General features: G+C 49.5%; 1 protein-coding gene across 4 annotated transcripts; it reads left to right on the forward strand.

Moving 5' to 3' along the window:
• Positions 1–1,806: 1,806 nt before the first annotated feature.
• Positions 1,807–24,159, forward strand: GRIPAP1 (GRIP1 associated protein 1). Of its 4 annotated transcripts, none has more exons than XM_019417439.2 (26): positions 1,807–1,902; positions 3,971–4,037; positions 4,179–4,240; positions 5,746–5,772; positions 6,559–6,666; positions 9,494–9,644; positions 10,622–10,806; positions 11,002–11,049; positions 11,718–11,749; positions 11,853–11,900; positions 12,032–12,131; positions 13,658–13,735; positions 13,938–14,030; positions 14,749–14,883; positions 15,688–15,783; positions 16,041–16,253; positions 16,389–16,502; positions 17,761–17,838; positions 17,943–18,038; positions 18,163–18,219; positions 18,305–18,404; positions 20,177–20,307; positions 21,675–21,797; positions 21,924–22,017; positions 22,772–22,926; positions 23,610–24,159. In XM_019417439.2, the coding sequence occupies exons 1-26, from the start codon at positions 1,861–1,863 to the stop codon at positions 23,700–23,702; spliced, it is 2,526 nt and encodes an 841-aa protein (XP_019272984.1). In that variant the 5' UTR covers positions 1,807–1,860; the 3' UTR covers positions 23,703–24,159. The 4 variants fall into 4 exon arrangements, with proteins under 4 accessions (XP_019272984.1, XP_019272981.1, XP_019272985.1 ...); XM_019417436.1 differs by lacking the exon at positions 1,807–1,902 and adding an exon at positions 2,361–2,438; XM_019417440.1 differs by lacking the exons at positions 1,807–1,902; positions 22,772–22,926 and adding an exon at positions 2,361–2,438.
• Positions 24,160–24,612: the final 453 nt, after the last annotated feature.

Genomic DNA, 24,612 nt, shown 5'->3' on the forward strand with positions numbered 1-24,612 from the left:
TTCAAATAAATAACACAGCCTAATTGAAGGGGTTTGAGGAGGAGGAGAACTAATTCAAGTAGTTTTTGAACACAGTATTTTGACTACTATCATATTAAAGACAAAAGGAACTGTGTCAAATATTGAAGATTGTAAAACCCAGTATTTTGACTATAGACTGTCATGACGCTAAAGACAAAAGACTGTAATACAACTATTGACCTCTAGTTGGTAGGTTTGTTTTTTGAAGTAGTCTTATGGTTTAGCAATTTTGGTTATTTAATGTGTATGATTACACAAATAAGTAAATTTATTGTGGATAATGAGAGCCAGGTTTCTTTCTGTTGGAGAAGGGATTTACAAATATGGAAAGTGAGAAAACTAAAATGAACCTTGTGTTGTTGGGCTGAAATGTAAGGTATTAGTAATGAACTTATGTTTTCAAAATATAGATACCTATAGCAAAATATATAAATAGATATGTATGACTAGCTGGATTAGAATACATACATATATTTCCTAACTGTGTACACTAAGAGTGCCTAGAAACAATTAGACCCTAGTAGCAATGAACACTTTGTCAACTGGGGCTGAAAAAGAATAAGGTGAGTCTGTAGCATCTTGTAGTGCCAACAAGAAAGTGCTACAAAAAAAAAAAAAAAAGAAAAGAAAAGAAAAACTGTGATGGCAGCATGCCAAAGGGACACAGAAGTCAACTTGAAGGAACTCCCACTGGCCAAATCCGGAACAGTTTGAGCGGCAAAGAAAATAATGATAGTGATTATAATTCATTGAATAAAATAAGTCTGTACAGCTATACATACATAAATGGAAGAGAAAGCTCTTCCTTACAGTAGAACAGCAACTAATAAATACCAAAGGAGTTGGTGTTAGAAAATCATCAATAAATACAGAAGCCAATGGTTCAGAAATTTTATATAGAAAGAATGATAAAGAAAAGGTGGTAAAACGTAAACAATTGATGAATTTGGGTAAAGGCTACATAGAATTTCCTTGTACCATTCTTGTTTCTGTGTACATTTAAAATATCAAAGTTAAGTTACCACCCCCCCCCCAAAGAAATATTAAAAAAAATAGCGTGCTAGTATTTATATGTTTCTAAGCAGGCTTTCTAATGTTTTTCTTTATCCCAGATAAAAACTACTGCATGGGTGGCGGGCGTTGCAGAGGGGGCCAGAAAGCACAAGAGAGGATTATAGAGCATTTTACTACTTATTTGGATGTTCCTGGTGTTTCGCCATCCTGTTTTTGTTTTGTTTTGTTTTTTAAACGAAGTTTGATTCACTGCCATTCTTTCCTCTCAGGTATTTTAAATTTATTTGTGCCTAGGTCCTTTACCTAACATGATTTACAGCATCATATCAAGAAAATTAGCGTCAAATCTTACCAAAAAAAAAAAAAAAAAAGCCAAGGGCTTCACAGGGGGCGGGATTCCCCTCCGGGGTCACACGGAGGAGGGCGGGAACAAGACCAGGGCAAAGCTTCCGCTTTCACTTCTAACATCATAAGTCAACCATTCTCATTAAAGGAGTACGGCGGAAGGGTGATTTTCTGTCGGCAAACATTTCCCTAGCGACGAGTCCAACCATGACACAGGGATACCACAGGGTCGCATCACAATGGGTACTTTGTGAGAGCTCAAAAGCCAGATCAGATGACCTAGTTTGTGGTAAAACATTAAATTGCAATTCACTTGACCTGTCAGTTTCATTCTCTTCTATCTGTCTCTAAAATACAGAACTTCCGGGGTAGACTCCTCCCCCTCCATTCCTGGCCGGTGGTTTGATCCGGCCAGAATACTGACAGGAGGGACGAACTGCGTCTGCGCTGAAGGCTGTCGGGGGGGGTGGGGGGAGGAACATGGCGCAAGCTCTGTCTGAGGAGGAGTTTCAGCGGATGCAGGTGCCGCTCACCGGGGAAAAGACCACCGCGTTAACCGACGGGGGGCGGGGTAGAGAGAGGTCGGGCCACCGGCTTTGAGAAGGGGTTGGTTGGGATGGACCTTGAGTCTAAGGGGTTGGTCTGGAGAAGGGAAACTGAGGCTCTGAGTGGTGAGACTGTTGGATTCCGAGATACTATTGGGCTCTGAGGGGTTGGATTCTATTAGCTTTGTGGGCGGAGGAGAGAGTCCTAGAGTGGGTGATACCTTACTCAGACCTGGAGGGGACGAGACTTTTGGGCCCGTGCGGGGGACACCATGGGTCGGTGATAATAACATTGGGTTTTGAGGGAAGGAAATCCTGAGAGGGCGAAACCATTTTCTCTGGAGAGGAAGGAAGCAGACGTTGGGCCATTTGCGTCATGGTGGGGGGAGCCCTTGAATGGGCAATACCATTACCCGGTGGAAGGTGGAAATGTTTGTGGGAGATACCACTATGCCGAGGAATTGGGGAAAGAACCCACATGCTGTCATTGTTCCTGAGAGGTGGAGATCCTGCGTGAGTGCTGGTACTGGATCCTAAGAGGTGGTGGTACCATTGGGTGATTACAGGTGATCCCATTAGGTCTGGGGTGAAGAGGACCCTGACTGGGTAATACCGTTAACTCCTGTTGGAGAGAAGACCAGAAGAGGTTAAAGAGTGTTACCTCGGACCACATGGAGGGGAAATCACTGGGCTTTAGGGAGGTACCCTAATTGGGTATCGACCACTTGATTCTTTCTGGGACAACTCTGAGATCGGATGAAAGGCCAGAGTAGGCCCTTGTTGAGAGAGTTCCTTACTGGGGAAGACCATTGGATTTTGTGTGGGAGGAGACTCTGAAAGGGGGAAGCCCTGAGTGGGATTCTGTGGGAGGAGAGGAAGAACTCCAAGTGAGTATAGGTAGTCCTTTGATCCTTGAATGAGAGAAACCAGTTGTCCCTGTGTGATGGAGGCTTAGAGTGAGAGGGTAAGATCACTGGACCATGAAAGGGGAAGTTAAAACTTGTAACTTGTGTGGGGAGATTCCAAGTAAGAGTACTCACTCAACTGGCCCACCCAAGGCTTTGTGGAGGAGAGACCCTGAAGGATGTAGGACCATCACATTGGATCATGACTGGGGAGTTCTTGAGGGATGTGGGGGACCCTTGGGTGAGGAAGATTGATTTCACTGGGCCATGAGTGAAGGAAAAACCATTTGGTTCTGATATATAGGGCTTCTCCATGTGTTACAAGGGTGTACAAATTGGGTCAAGACAGGTAGATCACTGGGTCTGGTAGAAGAACAGGGCCAAGCCCTCTGACCTTAAGCCGACCACCAGGGGGTGGAGGCTGGTGCCATGGGAGGAGGGAAAGATCTTGGTGGGGTAAGGGACAGTAGGTCTGGGAATAACTGGCCTCAGTGCCTTATAGGGCTGTTGGGAAGGGTATGTTATTTGGAGTGGCCCATACCTCACTCTCCCTTAATTCTTGAAAGTGGTTTGGATGTGTTTTGAGAGTCTTGGGGGTAAGGAGGATCCAGGCAGCCCCCAACTTAGTGTAAGTTGGACAGGAGTATACTGGGCCCTCTTTCCTTGAAAAAGGAGGAATGCAGGCCCCTGTCCCCTATACTCAGGAGCCTCCAAGTCTAGCCAAGAGTATAGACAATACTCTTCTATGACAGAAAGATAGAACAATGTTTAGTGTCTGATGAGGCCAGTGAGGATGAGGAGGAAGAACTTTATCCTGTGGGCGTGGAGAACCATGGAACATGCATTTGAGCAAGAACCTGCTGGAGCAGTGCTCTGTCATGGCCTGAGTGCTGAGTGAATTGGAAGAGGATAGAAAGAAGAGTGAGGCTGGCTGTGGTTATAAGTAGAGCTAGAGAAGGTAGGACATGGGCTGAGGGGCTGGAGGCTCATTTAGGATGCAGGGTACATAGGTCTTAAGGAGTGGCTAAAGAGGCATGTGGAAGACAGCAGGATCCGTGGGGCTCAGGGGATTGGTGCCCTCACTGTGAGAGTAGGGACACGTTCCTGACCAAGTCATTTCCCTTCCCTGCCTCCCCCAAGGCTCAGCTCCTGGAACTCCGGACAAATAACTACCAGCTTTCAGATGAACTACGCAAGAATGGTGTTGGTGAGCCAAGAGGGTTTCAGTAGATGGGGGTGGCTTTGGGAGATAAGAGGCCAAGGGAAAAAACCTCAGAGGCCTGGCAGGAAGACCTTTCAGCTTCCTACCACTGACTGAGGCTGAGACTCCCTGCTTTCCCCACACTAGAACTCACCAGTCTTCGACAGAAGGTCGCCTACCTGGATAAGGAGTTCAACAAAGCTCAGAAGGTACCTCCCTCCACCCAATCACCCACCCATTCTTCCCTGTAGCCCTCTGACTCATTCACCTAGCCAGTGAGCACCTACAGGGAACCAGACCTAATGTTACATGCTGTCATCAGTTATTCAAAAAAACTCTTCACAGAAGTCTCTTTAGTTTGCTAATTTTATCTAATCCTGCTTAATTATTGATTTTTAGTTTACTCTTAATTCATTTTCAATTTCAATTACTTATTCTCATTCACTACCTTCTAACTAAATAGTCACATCCAGGGGCACCTGGCTGGCTCAGTCGGTGGAGGATGCGACTCTTGATCTCAGGGTTGTGAGTTCAAGCCCCACGTTGGGTGTAAAGATTACTTAAAAACAAAAAAATTCTTGGGCTGCCTAGGTGGCTCAGTCGATTAAGCGTTGGACTCTTGATTTTGGCTCAGGTCGTGATCTCATGGTTTGTGAGGCTCTGCCCTTGGTATTCTCTCTCTGCCCCTCCCCTGCTCACACTCCCTCTCTCTCTCTCTTTCAAAATAAATACATTTTTAAAAATCTTTTAAAAAATAGTTACATCCATGGGTGAATCTGTTTTGAATCTGCCTTTTTAAATTGTATTTTTAAAAATTTTTTTGAGAGAGAGAGAGCGAGAGAGAGAGGGAGAAAGAGTGCACAAGCAGGGTAGAGGGGCAGAGGGAGAGAGAGAGAATATTAAGCAGGTTCCACGCTCAGCGCAGAGCCCGATATGGGACTTGATCCCATGAACCTGGGATCATGACCAGAGCTGAAATCAAGAGTCAGACACTTAACTGACTGAGCCATCCAGGTTCCCCCCTTGAATCTGCCTTCTATCCTCCACTCACACTCCTGCCTTGTGCTCCCACTTCCCATCCCTGTCCTGGCCCTGTTGGTAAATTGAGACTAAACCTACCTCTCAGATCATCTGAAGATGAATTGCATGTAACCTATTATGGCCCCTCAAGGCATTCAAGGCCCTCCTTTATCTCTTTCTTCCTGTCCCCATGCATAACTCAATGTTATGTGCTCTATAAATATTTGTTAGATGAAGGAATACAGAATGCTGAAAGTCTGGTAGTCCTGAAGGTGAGCTTCTCTTTGGTAGGGTGCTGATTGCCCAACCTGGCAGTGCCCTCAGCTACCCAACAAGGGAGCAGCAGTTTTCATGGTGCATGGGAGGGATCCACATAGATGTGTTTGGACTGATGTAGAAATGAAGCCACAATTTCTGAGCCCAGAGACCCAGCCCATGAAGGGTTAAATACTAAAACTCATGAACAGTCTCCAGAGCTTAGAAGAAAACATGTAAACAGGATGTCGTTCACTCACTCATTTCATCATTCCTGTGGACTACAAATTTCATTCAAGTTCTGTGGTTAAAGACACTCCCATCCCTTGAACCTGTCATCATTACCCACCCCCTTGACACTTGCCACAATGTTTCCATACCCTAGTGAGGGAGTCCATCTCTGTTCACCTTATCTCTCTTCCCACCCCCTCACCCTTAGGCACTGAGCAAGAGCAAGAAAGCTCAGGTAAGGGGACCCATGGTGGGTGAATGTGTCTGGGAGACTGAGGGGCGATATTTCTGTATGCTGGGATCTCCTAGTACTGGCCTTTCTTTCTCTGTGTGTGCACTCACATCTGTGACTACCTCACTGTCACCTGTTTCTATGTCTGTCTGTATTTTCCTGTGTTTGTCTCACTCTGTGCTTCTTTCTGTGTCTTTCCTTCTCCCTTTCTCCCCATCCTTCTCTCTGAGTCTCTCTATGCCTCTTTTCCTGTTCCTCTCTGACTCTTGCTTCTCTCCCCATCCAACCTTCCCTTTTTCTCTCCCCCGCCTGTTCCTGTCTGCCATCATTTCTCTTCTCTCCCTTTCTTTATCTCTCCCTCTGACTCCTTGTTTCTCTCTCCCCCTGTTCCTCTGTCTCTTCTTGACTCATTTCTTTCCCTGACCCCCTCTCTCTTGCCTCTGTTCTTTTCTCCCTCCTTTGATCTCTCTGTTCCTATCTTTCTTTCTGCCTTTTTTTCTCTCCCTCTCCATCCCTATATATCCCCCTTCCGTCATCTCTCTCTACCTCCTCTCACCTATTTCTATCTACCCCTCTCTTTCTTCCCACTCTCTCCCCTGCCATGTCCATCTTCCCTTCTCTCTACCCTTCCATGTCTGTCTCTTTCCTTCCTTTTATCTCCTGATTTCACCCATCCCATTCTCTGTACCCTATGTTCCCCCCCCCCCATCATTTTCTCCCTGTTTCGTTGTCCTACCTCTCCATCCTTTCTGCCCTTGTTGGAGACCCTGCCCTTGTCTGCCATTGCAGGAAGTCGAAGGGTTGCTAAGCGAAAATGAGATGCTGCAGGCAAAGCTGCATAGCCAAGAGGAGGATTTCCGCTTGCAGAACAGCACACTTATGGCGGAGTTCAGCAAGGTGCTGGTGCCTGGGATTGCCAAAGGGGATCCAAGGGCGTATCCGAGGGGAGGGGCCACCTGGGCTAAAGTCTGAGGGCAGCTGAAAGTGGTTGGACAGAGGCTGGCCCTGGATCACTGTCCATGGTGCTGAAACATCCTTGCTATGTGCTGGGGGGCAGTGATTTGACAAATGGGGCTGCCGACTGTGCTGCGATTAGAAGGCTGCAAGCCCTGAGGACAGCTGATTCCAGACCAAGGCACTCCTTTTCTTTGAGCTTCAAGTTCCCTTGTGTATATTTGACAGCTGATGCTATGAAGCTCCAGGACATTGGAGGGTCTGGAGGGTCTTAGGTAAAGTTCTTATGCCTAGCATGAGATGGAAAGATGTTCTAGCTGCTTCCCTTTACTCTTCCTTCCCTTCATCTGACATAAGCCTGGAGTTCTAGTTCTTCTAGATAATTCGTGCTGGATTGGATCATTCTATCTCCTCACTGGTTTTAGTGTCCTGGCTGTTTCTGAATCTACTAGGGAGTTAGAGATATTATCTTTTGTTTCTTTATCTATCTTCTGTATCCATGATCAATAAGTCTCTAAAGTTTTAGTGTGTTTTGAGGAAAAAATTATCACGGCAGCAAAAATGGTATTTCCAGGGCTGCATGGGAGAATGTAGTACTTAAGACCTTAAATAACAAAATACGAAAACAACCTTTAAACAGTTACAATATCGGGAGAGGTGATTTAACAACTCTAAGTTAAGAACCATAAGGCCTAGATTAAACTCTTGGCTCTGCCTTTTACTAACTGTAATCTTGAGCAAGTCACTTGACCTGCCTGTTCCTTGGTTCCTAGATGTTTAAGTTGGAAATGATAACGACAGTACCTGCTTTGCAGGGATTTTGTGAAGATTGAATGGATTAATGTCTGTACACCACTTATAACGGAGCTTCACACATAGTATCAGCTATGTAGGTGTTAGCTACTATCTTTTTATTATTACTGATTCATTTTCCCTCTAAAATATTTTTTGACTATTTAAAAGTTTTGGATCCATCCTGTGGCCCTGCTCTGCCTCAGCCCTTACTGCCTCTTACCTGCTCTATTCCCACAGCCTTCTTGCTGGTCTCCTTACTTCTAGTTTGTCCTACCAGTCTGTGCCCTAGAGGTTGTCCTGACCTGCAGGCCTAACCACATCACTCCTTTAAGCAACAACTCCGAGTGGGTCCCTGACCCTGACTGTTCAGACCCCCCGGTGCTCATGTAATAGCTGACCTCATCACCTCACTTCTCACTGCATCCTGCCTCCAGCCTCAATGGTATCATGGTTCTTTTAGGATGAGGCAGGGACAGGGATTCCTCCATAAATATAGCTTGTGTTTTCCAGCACCTGTCCTGGGCTAGGCACTGGACCAGGTATAGAACCTCCTTCACACTCCCCCTCCTCCTCCTCCTCCTGGGAACTGGAAGTGCTAACAGAGAGACCTGGATTCAAGGCCTACCTCTACCACTTATTTGCCAAGATATTTCGGCTCAATTTTTCCTTCAACAAATAGTTATTGAGCACCTCCTTCATGCTCTGTGTTCTGGACATAGTTGTGAGCGGCACAGAACAGCCCCCACTCTTAGGTAGCTTATATTCTGCTTATGGGGTGGGGAGAAAGATAAGATATTAAAAAATAATAATAGTACAGATAGCTGACAGTTACATAGTGGTTACTGTGTGCCAGGTCCTGTTTGATGTGTTTTACATTATTCACTCATTTATTCTTACAACAGGCCAATGAGATATTAGTAGTATCCCTACTAAGCACATGAGGAAAACTGAGCCCCAGAGAAGTAAAGTAATTTGTCTCAAGGTCACATAGCTAATAAATAGCAGAGTAGAAGTTCACATCCAAGCAGTCTGGTTTCAGAATCTGTGCTTGTGACCCTATGTTACAAAATAAAGTTTAATTGTCGATCACAATTTATAATCCAAAAATGTGCAGAGCTTTAGGAAATTAGCGTACTAGGTAAATTTAATTGTGATTAGTACTAGGTAAAAAAAGAAATTAACAGAGTGCTGTGACAGAGAGTATTGGGATTTCTGTGTTGGGGGATTACTACTTCAAGGAATACATCTGAACAGAGCACTGTAGGATGCAAAGGAGACAGTCATGTGAAGAACTGGATGAAAGGAATAGTGTTCTGGGTAGAAAGTAATTCCAGGCAAAAAAATAAAAATTCTCTGTAGGTCTCAGTATTCTCATCTGGAAATGGGGTTTTAGTGTCACTTATCAGGAATGCTCTGCAAACTGTGTTTTGGCCAGGAGTCGAGCAAGGGGCTGGCCTAGTCTTATTTGCATTGTACCTCGCTCCAAGGCCGAGCGCTGATGATGGTGGAAGGCGGGGGGAGGGGGTGGCTGTGGGTAGCACTGGCTTTGGAAATGCCCTGAAAGCTGTGGTGCCTAGGCTCCCAGACACAGACCCTTCACAGAAGAGGTGTGGCAGCAGGGCTATTTGTGATGTTGACATCTGGGACCAGCAACTTCCAGAGGAGCCTGAGGTCTTGAATTATGACTATGAGGTTGGGATTGGGCAAGCAGAAAAGTGTTCTTGGTATCCTCAATCCTCTGTGACTCTGCCACTTACCAGATGTGGAATTTGAGGTCATTTAACATTTGTGGCTCAGCATCCTTATCTGTGAAGTGGGGGGGGGGGTAGATAATGAGGAATGACAGTACCTACATCACAGAGACATTATGAGAATTCAGTGAACTATAAAGTAAATCAGCCAAGTACCATGTATATTTCAGCAAATGTTGTTTTGATTCTCTCCTTTTCTGCTCCCTCCCTCCTCCCCTGTTCAGCTCTGCAGCCAGATGGAGCAGCTGGAGCGGGAGAACCAGCAACTGAAGGATGGGGCTGCCAGGGCAGGCACTACCCAAGCTGGGAGTCTTGTGGATGGTGAGCTGCTGAGGCTGCAGGCCGAGAACACAGCCTTGCAGAAAAATGTGGCAGGTACAAGGAGGCCCTCCTGGGAGATGCAGAGACCTTGGGGGCTGAGTAGGGTGTCTTCCCCCTGGGGGCAGGGGAAAGGCTTCAGAATTAGGCTTGGACCTGCTATGAACCAGTGTATAACTTTGGACAAGCCATTTCACCTCTCTGAGTCAAAGCTTCCTCATCTACAGAGAGCTTGTAGGGATGTACACTCCCCGGAAGATTGCAGTAGAGCTGAGCTAAGAGGTGGTAGCTTTCTTAGTTTTAGTTCAGTGCCTGGTACCTAGCAAACGTTAGATTAACAGATTGAACATCAGAAAGGAGCTGTTTGCTAAACGGAGAAAGTGAACAAAGGAGCTTGGGGGAGATTCTGAGCCCAGATTGTCAGTGGGGTCTGGGATAAAGGCTAGTAGAGTGTGGGTCCCAACGTGGGGATGTTTGGGGCTTGTGGTGTGGTGGGTGGTAGTTTGGTGATCCGGAGGGAGACTTTGTAGAATTTGGTTGAAGATGAGGTTATAGGAGGATTCAGCTGTAAGTAGTGAGTAGAGGATGGTGGGGCCTGGGGGGTGGAGGGGTGGGGCTCAGGGAAACCAGCTTGGGCTGGTCTGATTGTAGACAGGATTTCAGTGGATGGTAGGGCTTAAAAGATTTGTGAAGGGAGGTGCCCAGGTGGCTCAGTTGGCTAAGTGTCTGACTCTTGGTTCCGGCTCAGGTCATGATCTCATGGTTTGTGAGTTCGAGCCCCAAATGGGGCTCTGCGCTGACAGCACGGAGCCTGCTTGAGATTCTGTCTCTCTCAAGATAAATAAATAAACTTGAAAAAAATATTTGTGAGAGGTGTGGATGGGGCTGAGCCTTTGTTTTTTAAGCTTTTGGTCATTTTGGGCAGGGTCTCTTCTACCTGAGGGATCCAAGGCCAATTCTCCCATCTATTTGAGGCATGGCAAAGGTCTTCGGAGACCACCTCATCCATCATATATTTCTGTTCTACCCACCAGCCCTGCAAGAGCGCTATGGGAAAGAGGCCGAGAGATCCCAAGCTGCCAGTGAGGGCCAAGGGGACCCCCCAGGGGGCCCAGCCCCTACTGTCCCAGCCCCCATGCCATTGGCAGAAGTGGAGCTGAAATGGGAAGTGGAGAAGGAAGAAAAGAGATTGCTCTGGGAGCAACTGCAAGGCTTGGAGGTGAATCTGGGTCTGTTGGGGCTGGAGTGTCAGGAGGCAGGCAGGTGCCCTAGCTCAGTCTATGGTCCCACGGAAATGTCTGTGACATCACCATCTTATGGGCTAATGGATTAGGAAGGCAGGAGGGTAGGGGAAGCCACAGGCCTCACCTCCCCCTTTGCTGAAGATAGCTCCCTCCCTCATCCTTCCCTGCAGAGCTCGAAGCAGGCTGAAACATCCAGACTGCAGGAGGAACTTGCTAAGGTGGGGCTGCTGAGTTTTCCCTGGACTTTGTTCCACCCTACTCCCCACCTGCCATGCTTCCCCTGGCAGGGCAGGAGGAGCGGAGTACCCCCCTCAAAGCCTCAATGTCACTATCTGTGAAATGAGAGACTCACATTTATGTCTCAGAGTTGCGTTCAATATGGAATAGGCTAATGTGCTTCCTCTGTCTTGTGGCTGGCAGGCCACATCTTTCTCTTATGTGTCCTCTCAGTTCTGCTTGTTCATCCATCCATCGTGTAGACTGCTGGCTCTTATCTTAGGTGCTGGAGACCCAGCGATGAGGCAGGCGATCATGATCTTGCCTTCCAGGCCTCCTCCCCTAGCCATTCTATGATGTGGCTGTCAAGCAATATGTTGGGGGCATAAATGCTGGCCTTTGGAGCCTGAGGGAGCTGGGTTGAGGTCATGTTGTTGCTCCTGACCACCTGAGCAACCAAATTACTTAACTCTTCTGAGACTCAGTTTCCCCATTTGTAAAACCAGTAGTACTCACTTCTCAGGACTGCTCTGAGGATCCCATGAGATAACATAAGTAAATTCCAGCTCCAAAAAAGGACTTAGTAAGAAGTGTCTATAAATATTAAATTTATTTTTTTGTATTTATTAATATGCAATCATTTGCATCCCCCTCCCTCACCCCACCCCAGCTCTCTGAGAAACTGAAAAAGAAGCAAGAAAGGTAAATTTCTTTTTTTCCCAAGGTGGGGAAATGAATTTTGAGGGACTGGAGAGGGGACTGACTTGTGGAACTGACCCATCTATGTCTGTCTTTCTGTGCCCAGTTTTTGCCGTCTGCAGACAGAAAAGGAGACACTATTCAATGATAGCCGGTAACTACCAGGGGTGGGTGTATTGGTGGACAATAGGGACAGTACCCAGCAGAATTGCCTGAAGACCACAAGGGCAGAGGTGGGAGACGGGTCCTCAGGCCATGGTCAACATGCCCCCCCATCGCCCTCAGGAATAAGATTGAGGAGTTACAGCAGCGGAAGGAAGCGGATCTCAAAGCTCAGTTGGCTCGCACTCAGAAGCTGCAGCAGGAACTTGAGGCTGCCAATCAGGTGAGGGGCTGGATTCTGGGATTGCTGGGGTAGAGACCAGGGCCAGGAGTCCAGGGAACCCTGAGGTCTACAGAGACTGGCTGTGGAGGCTAATAGTTCTTGTGTTGGAAATATAGGGACTGGATGGGTACTGGACCCCCTTGGAGCTAAGAAAGTGGGAATTAGGGAGCCCCGAGAGCCCTAGGAATTGGCCTGAGTATGCATGAATCAAAGATCTCAGGGGGCTGAGGACTTGGGAGCTGTGTGCCACAAGGTTGGATGAATCTCAAACTCTGGGAGTTTAGAGATAGGAGTCTAGAGTCATTGGGGGCTGGGAGCGAGAGCTGGAGTGAGCCTGAACTCCCTGGAGGTTTGGTGATTTTGAGACCTTTGGGGGCTGCATAGATATAAGACTTTCTTTTTTTTTAATTAGTTAATTTATTTGGGGGGGGAGGGGCAGAGGGGGGAGAGGGCATCCCAAGCAGGCTCCACATTGTCAGTACACAGAGCCCGATGTGGGGCTCAAACTCATGAACTGTGAGATCATGATCTAAGCCAAAATCAAGAGTCAGTCACTTAACCAACTGAGCCACCCAGGGGCACCCTCTAGATACAAGACTTTCAAGGGTATGACAGGTGCGCCTGGAGGCTGAGTGTGTTTGAGGCCCTCAGGGTATGGGGGCTGGTTTGGGGAGCTGAGACAACTAGTAAGTTGGATTACTTAGGCTAAGTGGTCCTGAGACCTCTGGAGGCTGTGAATAAAAACAAAACAAAGCAAAGCAAAACAAAACAAAACAAAACAAAACTGGTTAGTTGAAGACATCCAGAGACTGGAGCAAAAGTCTGAGAGTTAGAGGCTAGGGGACTTTAAAGCCTCCAGGCTTCCCCCTAGAGCAGGTGAGTCTGAGATCCCTTGGATTAGGGATATGGTGGTTTGGGGGTCTAAGGCTGGCGACAGAAGTCTGGGTAAAGCTGGGTCTTCAGTTACTTAGGTCTGAAGATCCCCAGAGACTGGGGACAGGAGTGGCAGGTGGGGGGGGGGGGTAGTCAGATATCACCAGGAGCTGGAATCTAGGAGACTGTAGGGGTTTGAGACCTCTAAGGTTTGGAGCTATGAGTTTGGGTGGACCCTAAGACTCTCGGGAGCTAGCGACATAGACTGAGTGTGCCTGAAACCCATGGGGATTGGGGTCAGGAGTCTGAGTGACACTGTAGTCCCTGAGGTCTAAGTGTGTCTGAGAATCCTGGGGCCTCCAAGCTAGCATCTGGGTGAGTGTGAGACCTCTTTTGGATGGTCGTGGAGTGAGTTTGAAATCCCTAAAAACCTAGATGTTTTCTGAGATTCTTGGAGTTAGCATATGGGGTCTGAGGCCCCTGGGGGTAATGACCTAGAATTTGGGTGAGTCTGAGTCTGATGGCTGGGTAGTCCGAGGCCCTCAAGTGCTTGGAACATTCTGCTAGGGGGTCAGAGAGGGATCCTGTATGGTTATATGTACCCCAAGGGAGACTGAGGTCTAGAATGGGCTCCCCTGATCTGGTCCCTACAGAGCTTGGCGGAACTAAGAGATCAACGGCAAGGGGAGCGCCTGGAGCATGCAGCAGCTCTGCGAGCCCTACAAGATCAGGTACATGGTAATGGGAAGCTTCTGGGAAGTAAGGGGATGAGTAGAGGGCAGCCTCAGCAGGTATCGTACAGGCAGGCAAGGCCCCAGGGGTCCTGTCTCCCCTAGTCGTGGGTGCGCACCCGTGTGTTTTCTTTCTTGGCTGTGGGTAGGTCCTGTCCCCTTGTTCTGGACCCACTCTCACCTATTGTGGGGGTGGGGCCAGGTGTCCATCCAGAGTGCAGACGCACAGGAACAAGTGGAAGGACTTTTGGCTGAGAACAATGCCTTGAGGACTAGCCTGGCAGCCCTGGAGCAGGTACAGGATACCCGGGAGCCCTCGCTTATCCCTCCCCAGTTTCCCGTCTCCTTCTGCTTCTGATCCACATCAGGGCAGAGCAGTCTGGACCTCCTGCTGTTGTCCTGCCTCTGTTTCTGCTTGATTCTCAGCCTCTCCTCTCTGATGGCTTCCACCCTTCTCTCTGGCCATCCATCCCTGCTTCTCTTGCATTTTCTAGTTTCTCTCCAGTGAAGTACAAGAAGTGTACCAATCGTGGTGTACACTCAGTGAATCATGTCTGTCTGTCTGTCTCCATGGGGCCACCACCCAGATCAAGATGTAGAGCATTTTCAGCACCTTGGAAAGTCCCTTTTACCCCTTCCCAATCAGTACTTCCCCAGAAATAACCACTCCTCCGACCTCTAGTGACATAGATTAGTTTTACTTGTTCATTAGCTTCATGTAGTGGAATCAGACACCCATTTTTGTGCCTGGCTTCTTTCCTGTGAGGCTCATCCATACTTAGCATTGGTCTGTTCTTTTATCTCTGTTTACTATTCCACTGTATGACCATACTACATTTATCCATTCCCCTGTTGATCTCTTTATCTCATTCGTTTTTCCTTTGAAATTCTCTTACTCTCCTGGCTCTCTTTCCACCTCTCTCCTTGTCTCCCCAGAACTGGGAAGCTCACACCCTATGGCTGGCCCCTGGGTCCCTTTTCCCTCCAATTCCCATCACCTCCGTTTATTTCAGATCCAAACAGCAAAGACCCAAGAACTCAATATGCTCCGAGAAGAGAATACTGGGCTGGCAGCTGAATTGCGGCAGCGGCAGACTGAGTATGAAGACCTCATGGGGCAGAAAGATGACCTCAACTCACAGCTGCAGGTGACATCTCTGGCTATGACCTGTCTTCTCCCGGTTCCCTAGTGCTGGCTCCGTGGAGTCCTACATGAGGTGCAGGGAGAAGACTATGGAGTCAGGAGGACCCAGGTTCCAGTCTGGTTTCCTGACTTATTAGCACCTTGTGTCCTAGACCATGTTGTCTTCCTTCGCTGAGACTGAACCTCTTCAGTTAGACAGGATAGCCATTTTGAGTCTATAGTAGAAACCAGAAACATAGTGGATTAAATAAGATAGAAGCTTCGTTCTCTGTCATGTAAGAATCCGGGTGGGCTGTCTAGGGATGGAACAATGGCTTTGCAATTACCAGTGACCCAGATTCCTTCCACATTGCAGTTCTGCCACCTTCAACATAAGACTTCTATCTTGGCAGCCAAGATGCTTGCTCAGGCTCCCCTACCATCATGTTTGTATTCTGTCTGGAAGGAAGGAGGAAAAAGGGAAGGGCCCAGCATGCCCCTTTCCTTTATGAGTATAACCTAAGTTACACTCACTACTTCTTCATACAGAAATTAATCATAGGGCCACACCTAACTGCAAGGGAGGCAGGGAAAAATCAGTTCGACAACCATGTGTCCAACTACGAAATCTATTGCTAGGGACAGAGGGGAGGACACATAGAACACTGGGGAGCTGCTGCCAGTCTCTGCCATGGTTCTCATCTAGAAATGGAGAGAACAGCACCAACTTTACTGGGGTTAGGGGAGACCAGTCTACCAGAAGCGTCCTGGGTGACCATCACCTGCCGGAGGCTCTTTATGAAACTCATCTCCTTTGTCCCCTCATTAGGAGTCATTACGTGCCAATAGTCGGCTCCTGGAACAACTTCAAGAAATCGGGCAGGAGAAGGAGCAATTGACCCAGGAACTACAGGAGGCTCGGAAGGTGGGCAGCTCTGGAAGCCCAGAGGCTGCAAGGGGAGGGATTGGCCCTGGTCTGTGGGGAGGGAGCAGGTGATGTGGGCAAACGCATGGCAACAGGAAAGGATGGAAAGTGACCAGTTCCGTGAGGATAGACGAGTGACTTTGCTGGTTCTGTGGGAACGGGGAGGAGGCAGAATTGGGCTTGTTCCTTGGGGAGAAGGTGGTAGGCCGCGTCTGACGTTGAGAGAGGAGATTGACTGGCATGCTCCTGCCCCCCAGAGTGCTGAAAAGCGGAAGGCCATGCTGGATGAGCTGGCAATGGAGACCCTGCAGGAGAAGTCCCAGCACAAGGAAGAGCTGGGAGCGGTCCGACTGCGGCATGAGAAGGAAGTGCTGGGGGTGCGTGCCCGCTACGAGCGGGAGCTCCGAGAGCTGCATGAAGACAAGAAGCGGCAGGAGGAGGAGCTCCGTGGGCAGATCCGTGAGGAGAAGGTGGGTGGGTGGATGGAGATATCCTTCTGTCTCTAAAAGTGGGAGAGCACAGCATCGCCCGTGGGCCAGGGGATGGTGTGGGTGAGGTGTCCGCTCCTCCGCCTGCCCCATCCATGACGGTCTCCCCTCTTCCAGGCCCGAACACGGGAGCTGGAGAATCTCCAGCAAACGGTGGAAGAACTTCAAGCTCAGGTACACTCCATGGATGGAGCCAAAGGCTGGTTTGAACGGCGCTTGAAGGAGGCCGAGGTGAGTTGGTGCCTGATGAGGCACAGAGGCTACTGGGGGACATCCATGCCAAACCAGGGGACTGGGAGCAGTCAGGCCCTGGAATTTCCTGAGATACTCTGGACTTGGACATCCCCGCAGCCCCACCAGCTCCACGGCAGCCATCCAGAGGGGAGTCAAGGGATGGCCATCAGTAAGGCAGGATGTCAGATATGCAAATTTGAAAAGGCATCTCTTCCTTCTGAACCTGTTTCTGTCAGGAAATTATTGTAATATACTGTTTGTTTTTATGACATCTGTTTATTCTTTTATTTTTATTTTATTTTTTAAATTATTTTTTTTATTTTTGAGAGAGGGAGAGAACATGAATGAGTGAGGGGCAGAGAGAGGTGAAAAGAGAGAATCTTTTTTTTTTTTTTAATTTTTTTTAACGTTTATTTATTTTTGAGACAGAGAGAGACAGAGCATGAACGGGGGAGGGTCAGAGAGAGGGAGACACAGAATCTGAAACAGGCTCCAGGCTCTGAGCTGTCAACACAGAGCCCGACGCAGGGCTCGAACTCACGGACCGTGAGATCATGACCTGAGCCGAAGTCGGCCACTTAACCGACTGAGCCACCCAGGCGCCCCGAGAATCTTGAAGCGGGGGCTTAAGCTCACCTAATGCGGGGCTTGAACTCAAGAGCCGTGAGACCGTGACCTGAGCCAAAGCCAGATACTTAACCGACAGCCACCCAGGCGCCCCTGTAATAATATACTGATTTTGTTCAAACAAGGATTTTTACTGCCATTTTTTTTGAAGACTCATAATAATACCTCAGAGGAAGTGTCACATAATAGTGAAGAGCACAGACACTGGAAGTAGTCATTTGCATGAGTTTGCATCCTGGCTGGGCCCCTTGCTAATTGTGGGCAAGTTACCTGACCTGTGGCCTGTTCTCTTCACCCATAAAAAAGGGATAATAATAATAATACCTGTCATCTAGGTATTATGGGAGGATTGTATAAAATGAGTCAATATATGTCAAATCCCTACAACATTCCTGGCGTGCAGTAAGTGCTGTGTTATGTTTTGTTAAATAGAATAAAATGCAGATGTCAGTCTGTGATGCAAACAGCACAGCCCTGGATGTGACACTTCTGTGTACTGCCTAAGGGCACACAGTGTTCCCTGCAGGAGTGTCTCCTACATGCCCGCAGGCCCCTGCCGCCATCACATCCCTCACTGGGCGTGACGTCCTCTGGGAGGCCATGGCCAGACCCACCACTTGTCTCATAGGAATCTCTGCAGCAGCAGCAGCAAGAGCAGGAGGAAGCCCTCAAGCAATGTCGGGAGCAGCACGCTGATGAGCTGAAGGTGCCCCCCTGCATGATGGCATCCTTCTCTCCCGGGAGGGCCAGGCCCTAGAGGGAGGACAGAAGTTGCCCAAGTAGAGGCCTGAGCTGCCCTCTGGTTTGCAGAGCAAGGAAGAGGAGCTACAGGGTGTGCGGGATCAGCTCCAGCAGGCCCAGGAGGAGCGGGACTGCCACCTGAAAACCATCAGCAACCTGAAACAGGTCACTTGTCCCTCTGCCAGTCCAGATACAGCCTGGGCCTCAGCACATAGTAACGGGGCGGGGAGGGAACGCACTGCACATGGCCGTTGTGGCAGCCACCAGCCACACCTTCTCTATCCCACAGGAAGTGAAGGACACAGTGGATGGGCAGCGAATCCTGGAGAAGAAGGGCAGTGCTGCGGTATGATGGGGAGGTGTCCAAGCATGGCCCCCCACCTCTGGGTCCACTGGGCCTCAGCCCTCCCCTTTCCCCCTGTTCCCCACAGCTCAAGGACCTCAAGCGCCAGCTGCACCTGGAGCGGAAACGGGCTGATAAGCTGCAGGAGCGACTGCAGGACATCCTTACCAACAGCAAGAGCCGCTCTGGTGAGGGACCAAATGGCAGGGGGGGCTGGGGTGCAGGGGAGGAGGCCAGGCTGGGGCCCAAAGGCCAGAGGTATTTCCTGTGCCTCGTTCCACCGGGCTGTCCTGCGCTTTCTGTCCCTCTTGAACTTGGTGCGTCTGTCTGTCTCTCCTCTGTTTCTCCTGCTGTCTGCATTACCTCTTTCTTTTTCATTTTTTAAAAATTTTTTTATGTGTGTTTATTTATTTTGAGAGAGACAGAGACAGCGTGAGCTGGGGAGGGGCAGAGGGAGAGGGAGAGAATCCCAAACAGGCTCCACACCATCAGCGCAGAGCCTGATGTGGGGCTGGAACTCACAAAACCATGACATCACGACCTGAGCCAAAACCGAGAGTCGAATGCTTAACTTGACTGAGCCCCCCCGGGTGCCCCTCTGCATTACCTCTTTCTGTGTCTCTCCTCTGTTTTGGTCTCTCTGTGCCGCCTTGTGCCATCTCTCTGTCTCTCCTTTTCTCTCTCTCCCTGCTTTCTTTCTCCTCTCTTTTCCCCTTGCTGCTTTTTCCTTCTCTGTCTCTATCTTCCCTCTCTCTCTCTCTTCTCTGTCTTTGTCTCTGTCTCTGGGTCCCCCCAACTCATACATATTCCCACACCTCACTTGGCGTCTCTAAATTTCTTGTAGCCATTCTCTCATTCTATGAATAGGGACTGAGCCCCCATGCTCACATCCAGGGTCTTTGATAGGAAACCCCCCAAAACTCTGTCCTCGGGGAGCTCCCGGTTGAGCTAGAGAGACACACAGCAGTGCAGCATTATCACCATGCAGCTAAAATCCATGTTATTTCTGCTGCTTAGGGCAGAAGATACAACAAAAACCCTTGAGTTGCTTTGGACTTTATTTTTTAAGAAGGAAATGGCCTATAAATACATTTAAATAAATAGATAAGACACAGTGATGATAGCTCTGGTGCATCTCCTACATCATAGGCTCAGAGAAAATTGCTCCCCTGTCCCCCTGCAGCCATCGACTCCTGCTGGAGACCCTCGGGGTGGGATGACAGCCCCCTTCCCTGATATCCAGAAGCAGCTGCAAGAGTAGAGGCCCGAGCTCGGTGGCCCTGTTTTAAGTGACATGGCAAAAATGGATGTATCGCACACCCAATCTGTGTCTCTCAGAGACACTGGGTCTCCTGAAGTGACCTCTCTTTATAAAGGAGTTTTGTTTCTGTTTTGCTAACCGATTAGTGTATGCATCAACAAGCAGATTCCAGTGGCTTGCCATACATCGTCCTTGTCCATTAGATGAAATCTGGATTTAGGTTCATGGCTACATGTCCGTCTCCATCTTTTTTCCCCTCTGGTCTCTGCTCTGACCCACGTCTCTATGCCCGGTCTCTATCTGCCTCTCATCTGCTGTGGCTTACTGTCTCTCTGGGATTTCCCCTCTGCGTGTGGGTGTGCCCCCTGTGCTCTCTCCAACTGTCGGTCTTCCTTTCTGCATAACCCACGTCTGAGTGAGTGCATATGGCCCTTTATGCCCGTACGGGTCCACATTGCCAACTTTCTCCCAGCTGCTTCACCTTTGTTTCTCTTCTGGTGTGTGTGTTTGCCTGGAGAGGCAGCCACTTTCTCTGTTTCTGCCTCTCCCTGTCGTACTGTCTGCTTCCACCTTGCCTGTGCCCGAGTGTCACATCGCCTCCTTCCATCTCCATCAAATCTATTTCTGCCTCTTCCTGCCAGTCGCTGCCCTGGGACCCTGGGGGATTGGGGCTCAGGTTTCTCTTCTCTCTCTGCCCAGGCCTTGAGGAGCTGGTTCTGTCAGAGATGAACTCACCAAGCCGGACCCAGACTGGAGACAGCAGTAGTGTCTCCTCCTTCAGCTACCGGGAGATCTTGCGGGAGAAGGAAAGCTCGACTGTTCCTGCCAGGGTAAGGGGCTAGGAAGAGCCGACAGCCCAGCCTCTCCTACCCAGATTCTGGGGTTCCACCTTTTCTCCTCCCCTGCAGCCATCTACTGCTCTGGGCCCAGCACACACATTTTCCTGTCAACTGTTCTCCAAGCTTGCCAACTTGGATTCAGATTGCCAAACCAGGGATGGGCAAGTTATTCTCTCTGACCCTCTGTTCCCTCATCTGTGAACTAATTCCACCTTTCCTGGTGTCATAAAATATGTAGCTCATAGAAGGTGCATCATCTCTATGGGAGGTCCTTTTTTCCAACTCATAATTATCACTTGTGACTGTCGTCTATAATGTCAGCTTCCTGGGCTGGCCACTTTTCTTTGGAAATGATTTGTTATCAATCTGTAAGTAGTATGTGTGCTGTATAGAAAGATTTGAAAAGCACCCACAAGCAAAGACTTTTAAATCCAAAGAAACCACATCTTCACCATCCAGAGATCCAGAGGTCACCACTATAAAGCCTTGGTTCACACCCTTCTAGATCTTGCTCTTTTTTTTTTTTTAATGTTTGTTTATTTTTGAGAGAGAGACAGAAAGTGAGCCCGGGAGGGGTGGAGAGAGAGGGAGACACAGAATCTGAAGTAAGTTCCAGGCTCTGAGCTGTCAGCACAGAGCCTGACGTGGGGCTCGAACCCACAAACTGCGAGATCATGACCTGAGCTGAAGTCAGATGCTTAACTGACTGAGCCACCTAGGTCCCTTGAATCTTGGTCTTTCTTGAACCTAAATGAGATCATAAGTAACCCATTTTTGTTCAGCTGATCTTTACCCTCCCAGTTTTGTAAATTTTCATCTCATCTGGTACTTTGGCCTTAATCACATCTCTCTGGTTGGCCCCAAAATGTCCTTGATTGCTGGTTTTGCGAAAACTAGCATTCAGTTTCAGGGCTCATGTCACATCTGGCTGCTTTATGTCCGTTAAGTGTCTTGAGTCTAGTGTGGTCCCTTTTTTCTTTTTCATGGCACCAACCCACAGAGGAAACCACCCAGTTAACCTGCAGAAAGCATCCCACCTTTTTGGTTTTCCTGCTGGCTTCCTAGTGGTGTCATATTTCTTGTCCCTCTGTCCCCTAGTTTTCCTGTCAACTGGAAATGAGATCTCATTTGTTATAGGCCCTTCATTCATCTTCTCAGGAAGGAAATGACTTGGTGGCTCCTATGTCCCTCTTTAGGCAAAGGGAGACCCAGAGCCTTTGCAGGTGCTGAGACTTGCCTATAGCCCCCGTCACAGAGCCCGTCCTCATCCCCCCTGGCTCCCTCCCAGCCCCTGATCCTATCTGGGGCAGGTGGCAGCGCTGAGACAGGGCTGGCCTCTCCCCTCCTCTTCCCTGCAGTCCTTATCCAGCAGCCCTCAGGCCCAGCCTCCGCGGCCAGCAGAGCTGTCAGACGAGGAAGTGGCCGAGCTCTTTCAGCGCCTGGCAGAGACACAGCAGGAGAAATGGATGCTGGAGGAGAAGGTGCTGCCTGCCTGCCTGTCCCCACTTGGCACACCCTTGGAGAGGAGGCTGGGGCGTTGTGTGTGTGTTGGGGGGCTGCCTGGCTGGGCCCCTTGTTGTGCATGAACATGCTGGGCCACCCTGCAGGTGAAGCACCTGGAGGTGAGCAGCGCCTCCATGGCAGAGGACCTTTGCCGGAAGAGTGCCATCATTGAGACCTACGTCATGGACAGCCGGATCGGTCAGTGCTCCATCCCTAGCCTCACCCACCATCCAGCCTCTGACCTGCCCCCTCCTGCCCCACTGTTTCCTCTCCTCTTGCAACTCAGCAGAGTTACTGACAAGGACCACAGCTGCTGGAGGGGAGAGCAGGCCAGGCCTGTCACTGTGTCTGTCTTTCACCTCGGCTCTTCCCTTCTGCCAGGGTCTCTCCTTTCTCCAGTGTGTTTCTCTGTCCTTCTCTCTTCCCCCCACCTCTTCTATCTGCCCTGCCTCCTCATCTTGTCTCACTGCTCCTGCTGCCTGTCTGTCTTGTGCCGCCTCTGGACGTTTTCATCCTCTGCATGCATACCCCTTTGGGGCTCCTTATCTGTTCTTCTCCCCTCTCCCACTTTCTCTCCTCTTTTGCCCCCCTCTCCCATCTTCGTTTCTTTTGCTCCTTTCTTTCACACCTTCTCCAATCCCTGTTTTCCCCGTATTGATCAGAATAACATGGACTGATCAACGTGCTGAGAGCTGACCGTGTGCTCTGCGCTTTGCGTGCAGCCAGAGACACTTTTCCAGCTCCACGAATTGTTTGTTAGCCCCATTTCTCAGGGCTGCACAGGTAGTAAGTGACAGCCAGGTTTCACATGGCAAGGCCTCTGCCCCCTGCATCACGTGGCTTCTCCCCCCACTTTTTGCCCCCACTCTCTGTTTCCCTCTTTTCTGCCCCATCTCTGTCATCTCTCCTCCGGCTCTGCCGAAGGGGTGGTTCTCAGCCTGGCCCCTTGCAGATGTGTCTGTGGCAGCAGGCCACACAGACCGCAGCGGGCTGGGCAGCGTTTTGAGAGACCTAGTGAAGCCAGGTGACGAGAACCTTCGGGAGATGAACAAGAAGCTACAGAACATGCTGGAGGAGCAGCTCACCAAGAATATGCACTTGCACAAGGTGAGTGTGGCCTACCAGCCTACCCATCTGTCCATCTAGCCACCTCCTCCCTCCACACCCACCTGATCCCCCCACCACACAGCCCCCAGGTCATCTGCCCCCTACCCATCTAATCGTCTGCCCCATGTCTTTCCACCCATTTCCTGACATACCCCTCTCTCCCTCTTACCTACTCATCAGTAGCCCCTTGTCTTACCTTTTACCCACCTGCCCAGCAACCTGCCTGCCTACCTGTTGTTGCCCACCTGTTTGCCTACCATGGATCCCCGATGCATCCACCCAAACGTCTACTTGCTCATCCTGCCCCCCAGATATTCCCCCATTTCTGGGGGAGTCAGAAATTATGCAGACCCAGCCCCTGCCTCTGAGAAGTGAGCTCACCATTTAGTGGAAAAGATGGTCGTGAGGTGAGGGTTGTATCCTCCAGCCCTCACCATGCACAGCTGGTGATCTATGCCTATATCCATATCCCTGGGAGGCTCCCCCTCCCCTCCCCCCCACACTTATCTTTTCCAAGCCCAGCACACTGCTGGGGTTCTGTGAGCCTCTCAAAATACCTTCCTGTGCCAGGCTAGACATAGCTGGGCATTGATTAATGAGGTGAGATGGATGACACCCCAAGCTTGGTGAGGGAGCTTCCCCTGCTGCTTCCTCTGGCCCCTGATGGCTCGTTTGTTTCTTAGGACATTGAAGTTCTCTCCCAGGAAATTGTGCGGCTCAGCAAGGAGTGCGTGGGGTCCCCTGACCCAGACGTAGAACCTCGAGAAACCAGCTAAAGACCTGCGAGCTGCACCTACTCCTTCCCCTCCCCACCCACCAGGAAACCATTCCCTTGGGCTGCGGTGGGAAAATGGGACCGCCAAAATCAAATAGGTTGGGAGACTGGACATTAAAGGGGTTGGAGGCCTGATGGCTGGTGTTAATGACCCTGTTTTAGGGCAGAAGCCCCTGGGGAGTGGGGATCCTGAGGGGAGGGGCAGGGATTTCTCCTCCTTCTTGGCCCTGGCTCCCAGGGGCCTTTGCCTTCATCTCTGCATGAGCTCTCCCTCCCCAGAGACCAACTCTTTTTTATTTTATTTTATTTTTTAATTTATGTCTGGAAGCCTGGCTACTCTGCATTTGGGATTGGGGATGTTGGGTGGGGCACGGTCCATGTTCAGCGTTCTAGCAACATGTGTGTGTGTGTGTAAAGGCTGCAGCCAAAATACCATCTGGCCAGATGGGCCCACCCACTGACTGTCTACTCTCATTCTTTCCAACCAGGAGGGATGTGCTGGTGATGGGGAGGTCACACCATTGGAATGGGAAGGGAGGTCTCTGGTGGCATGAGGAGGGTGGTCTCTGGCTACAATTTTATCCCCCTTCCCCTACCTTCACCCAGCTGTCTCCAGTCACTGTGGGCCCGCCCCTCAAACTGAATGGAACAGAAACATGGGCAGATATGTATGTGGGTGGATATGTATGGGGTGTGGGTGTGGATGAGTGGGCAGATGAGAGGATAGATAAGTGGTTAGATGGACTGATGGATAAATAACTGGAAGGTTGCATGGATCAGTGATAGGTTGAGAAATAAATGGACAGATGGATGGATAGGTGATTGCATGAATAAATGGATAGATGGGTAGGTCAGGGATGTAAGTGGACAGATGGATGGCTAGGGGAATGGATTGATGGATGGATGAGGAA

This window comes from Panthera pardus, unplaced genomic scaffold (assembly GCF_024362965.1).
Source record: "Panthera pardus isolate Hobbes unplaced genomic scaffold, ASM2436296v1 HiC_scaffold_27, whole genome shotgun sequence".
NCBI lineage: Eukaryota > Metazoa > Chordata > Mammalia > Carnivora > Felidae > Panthera > Panthera pardus.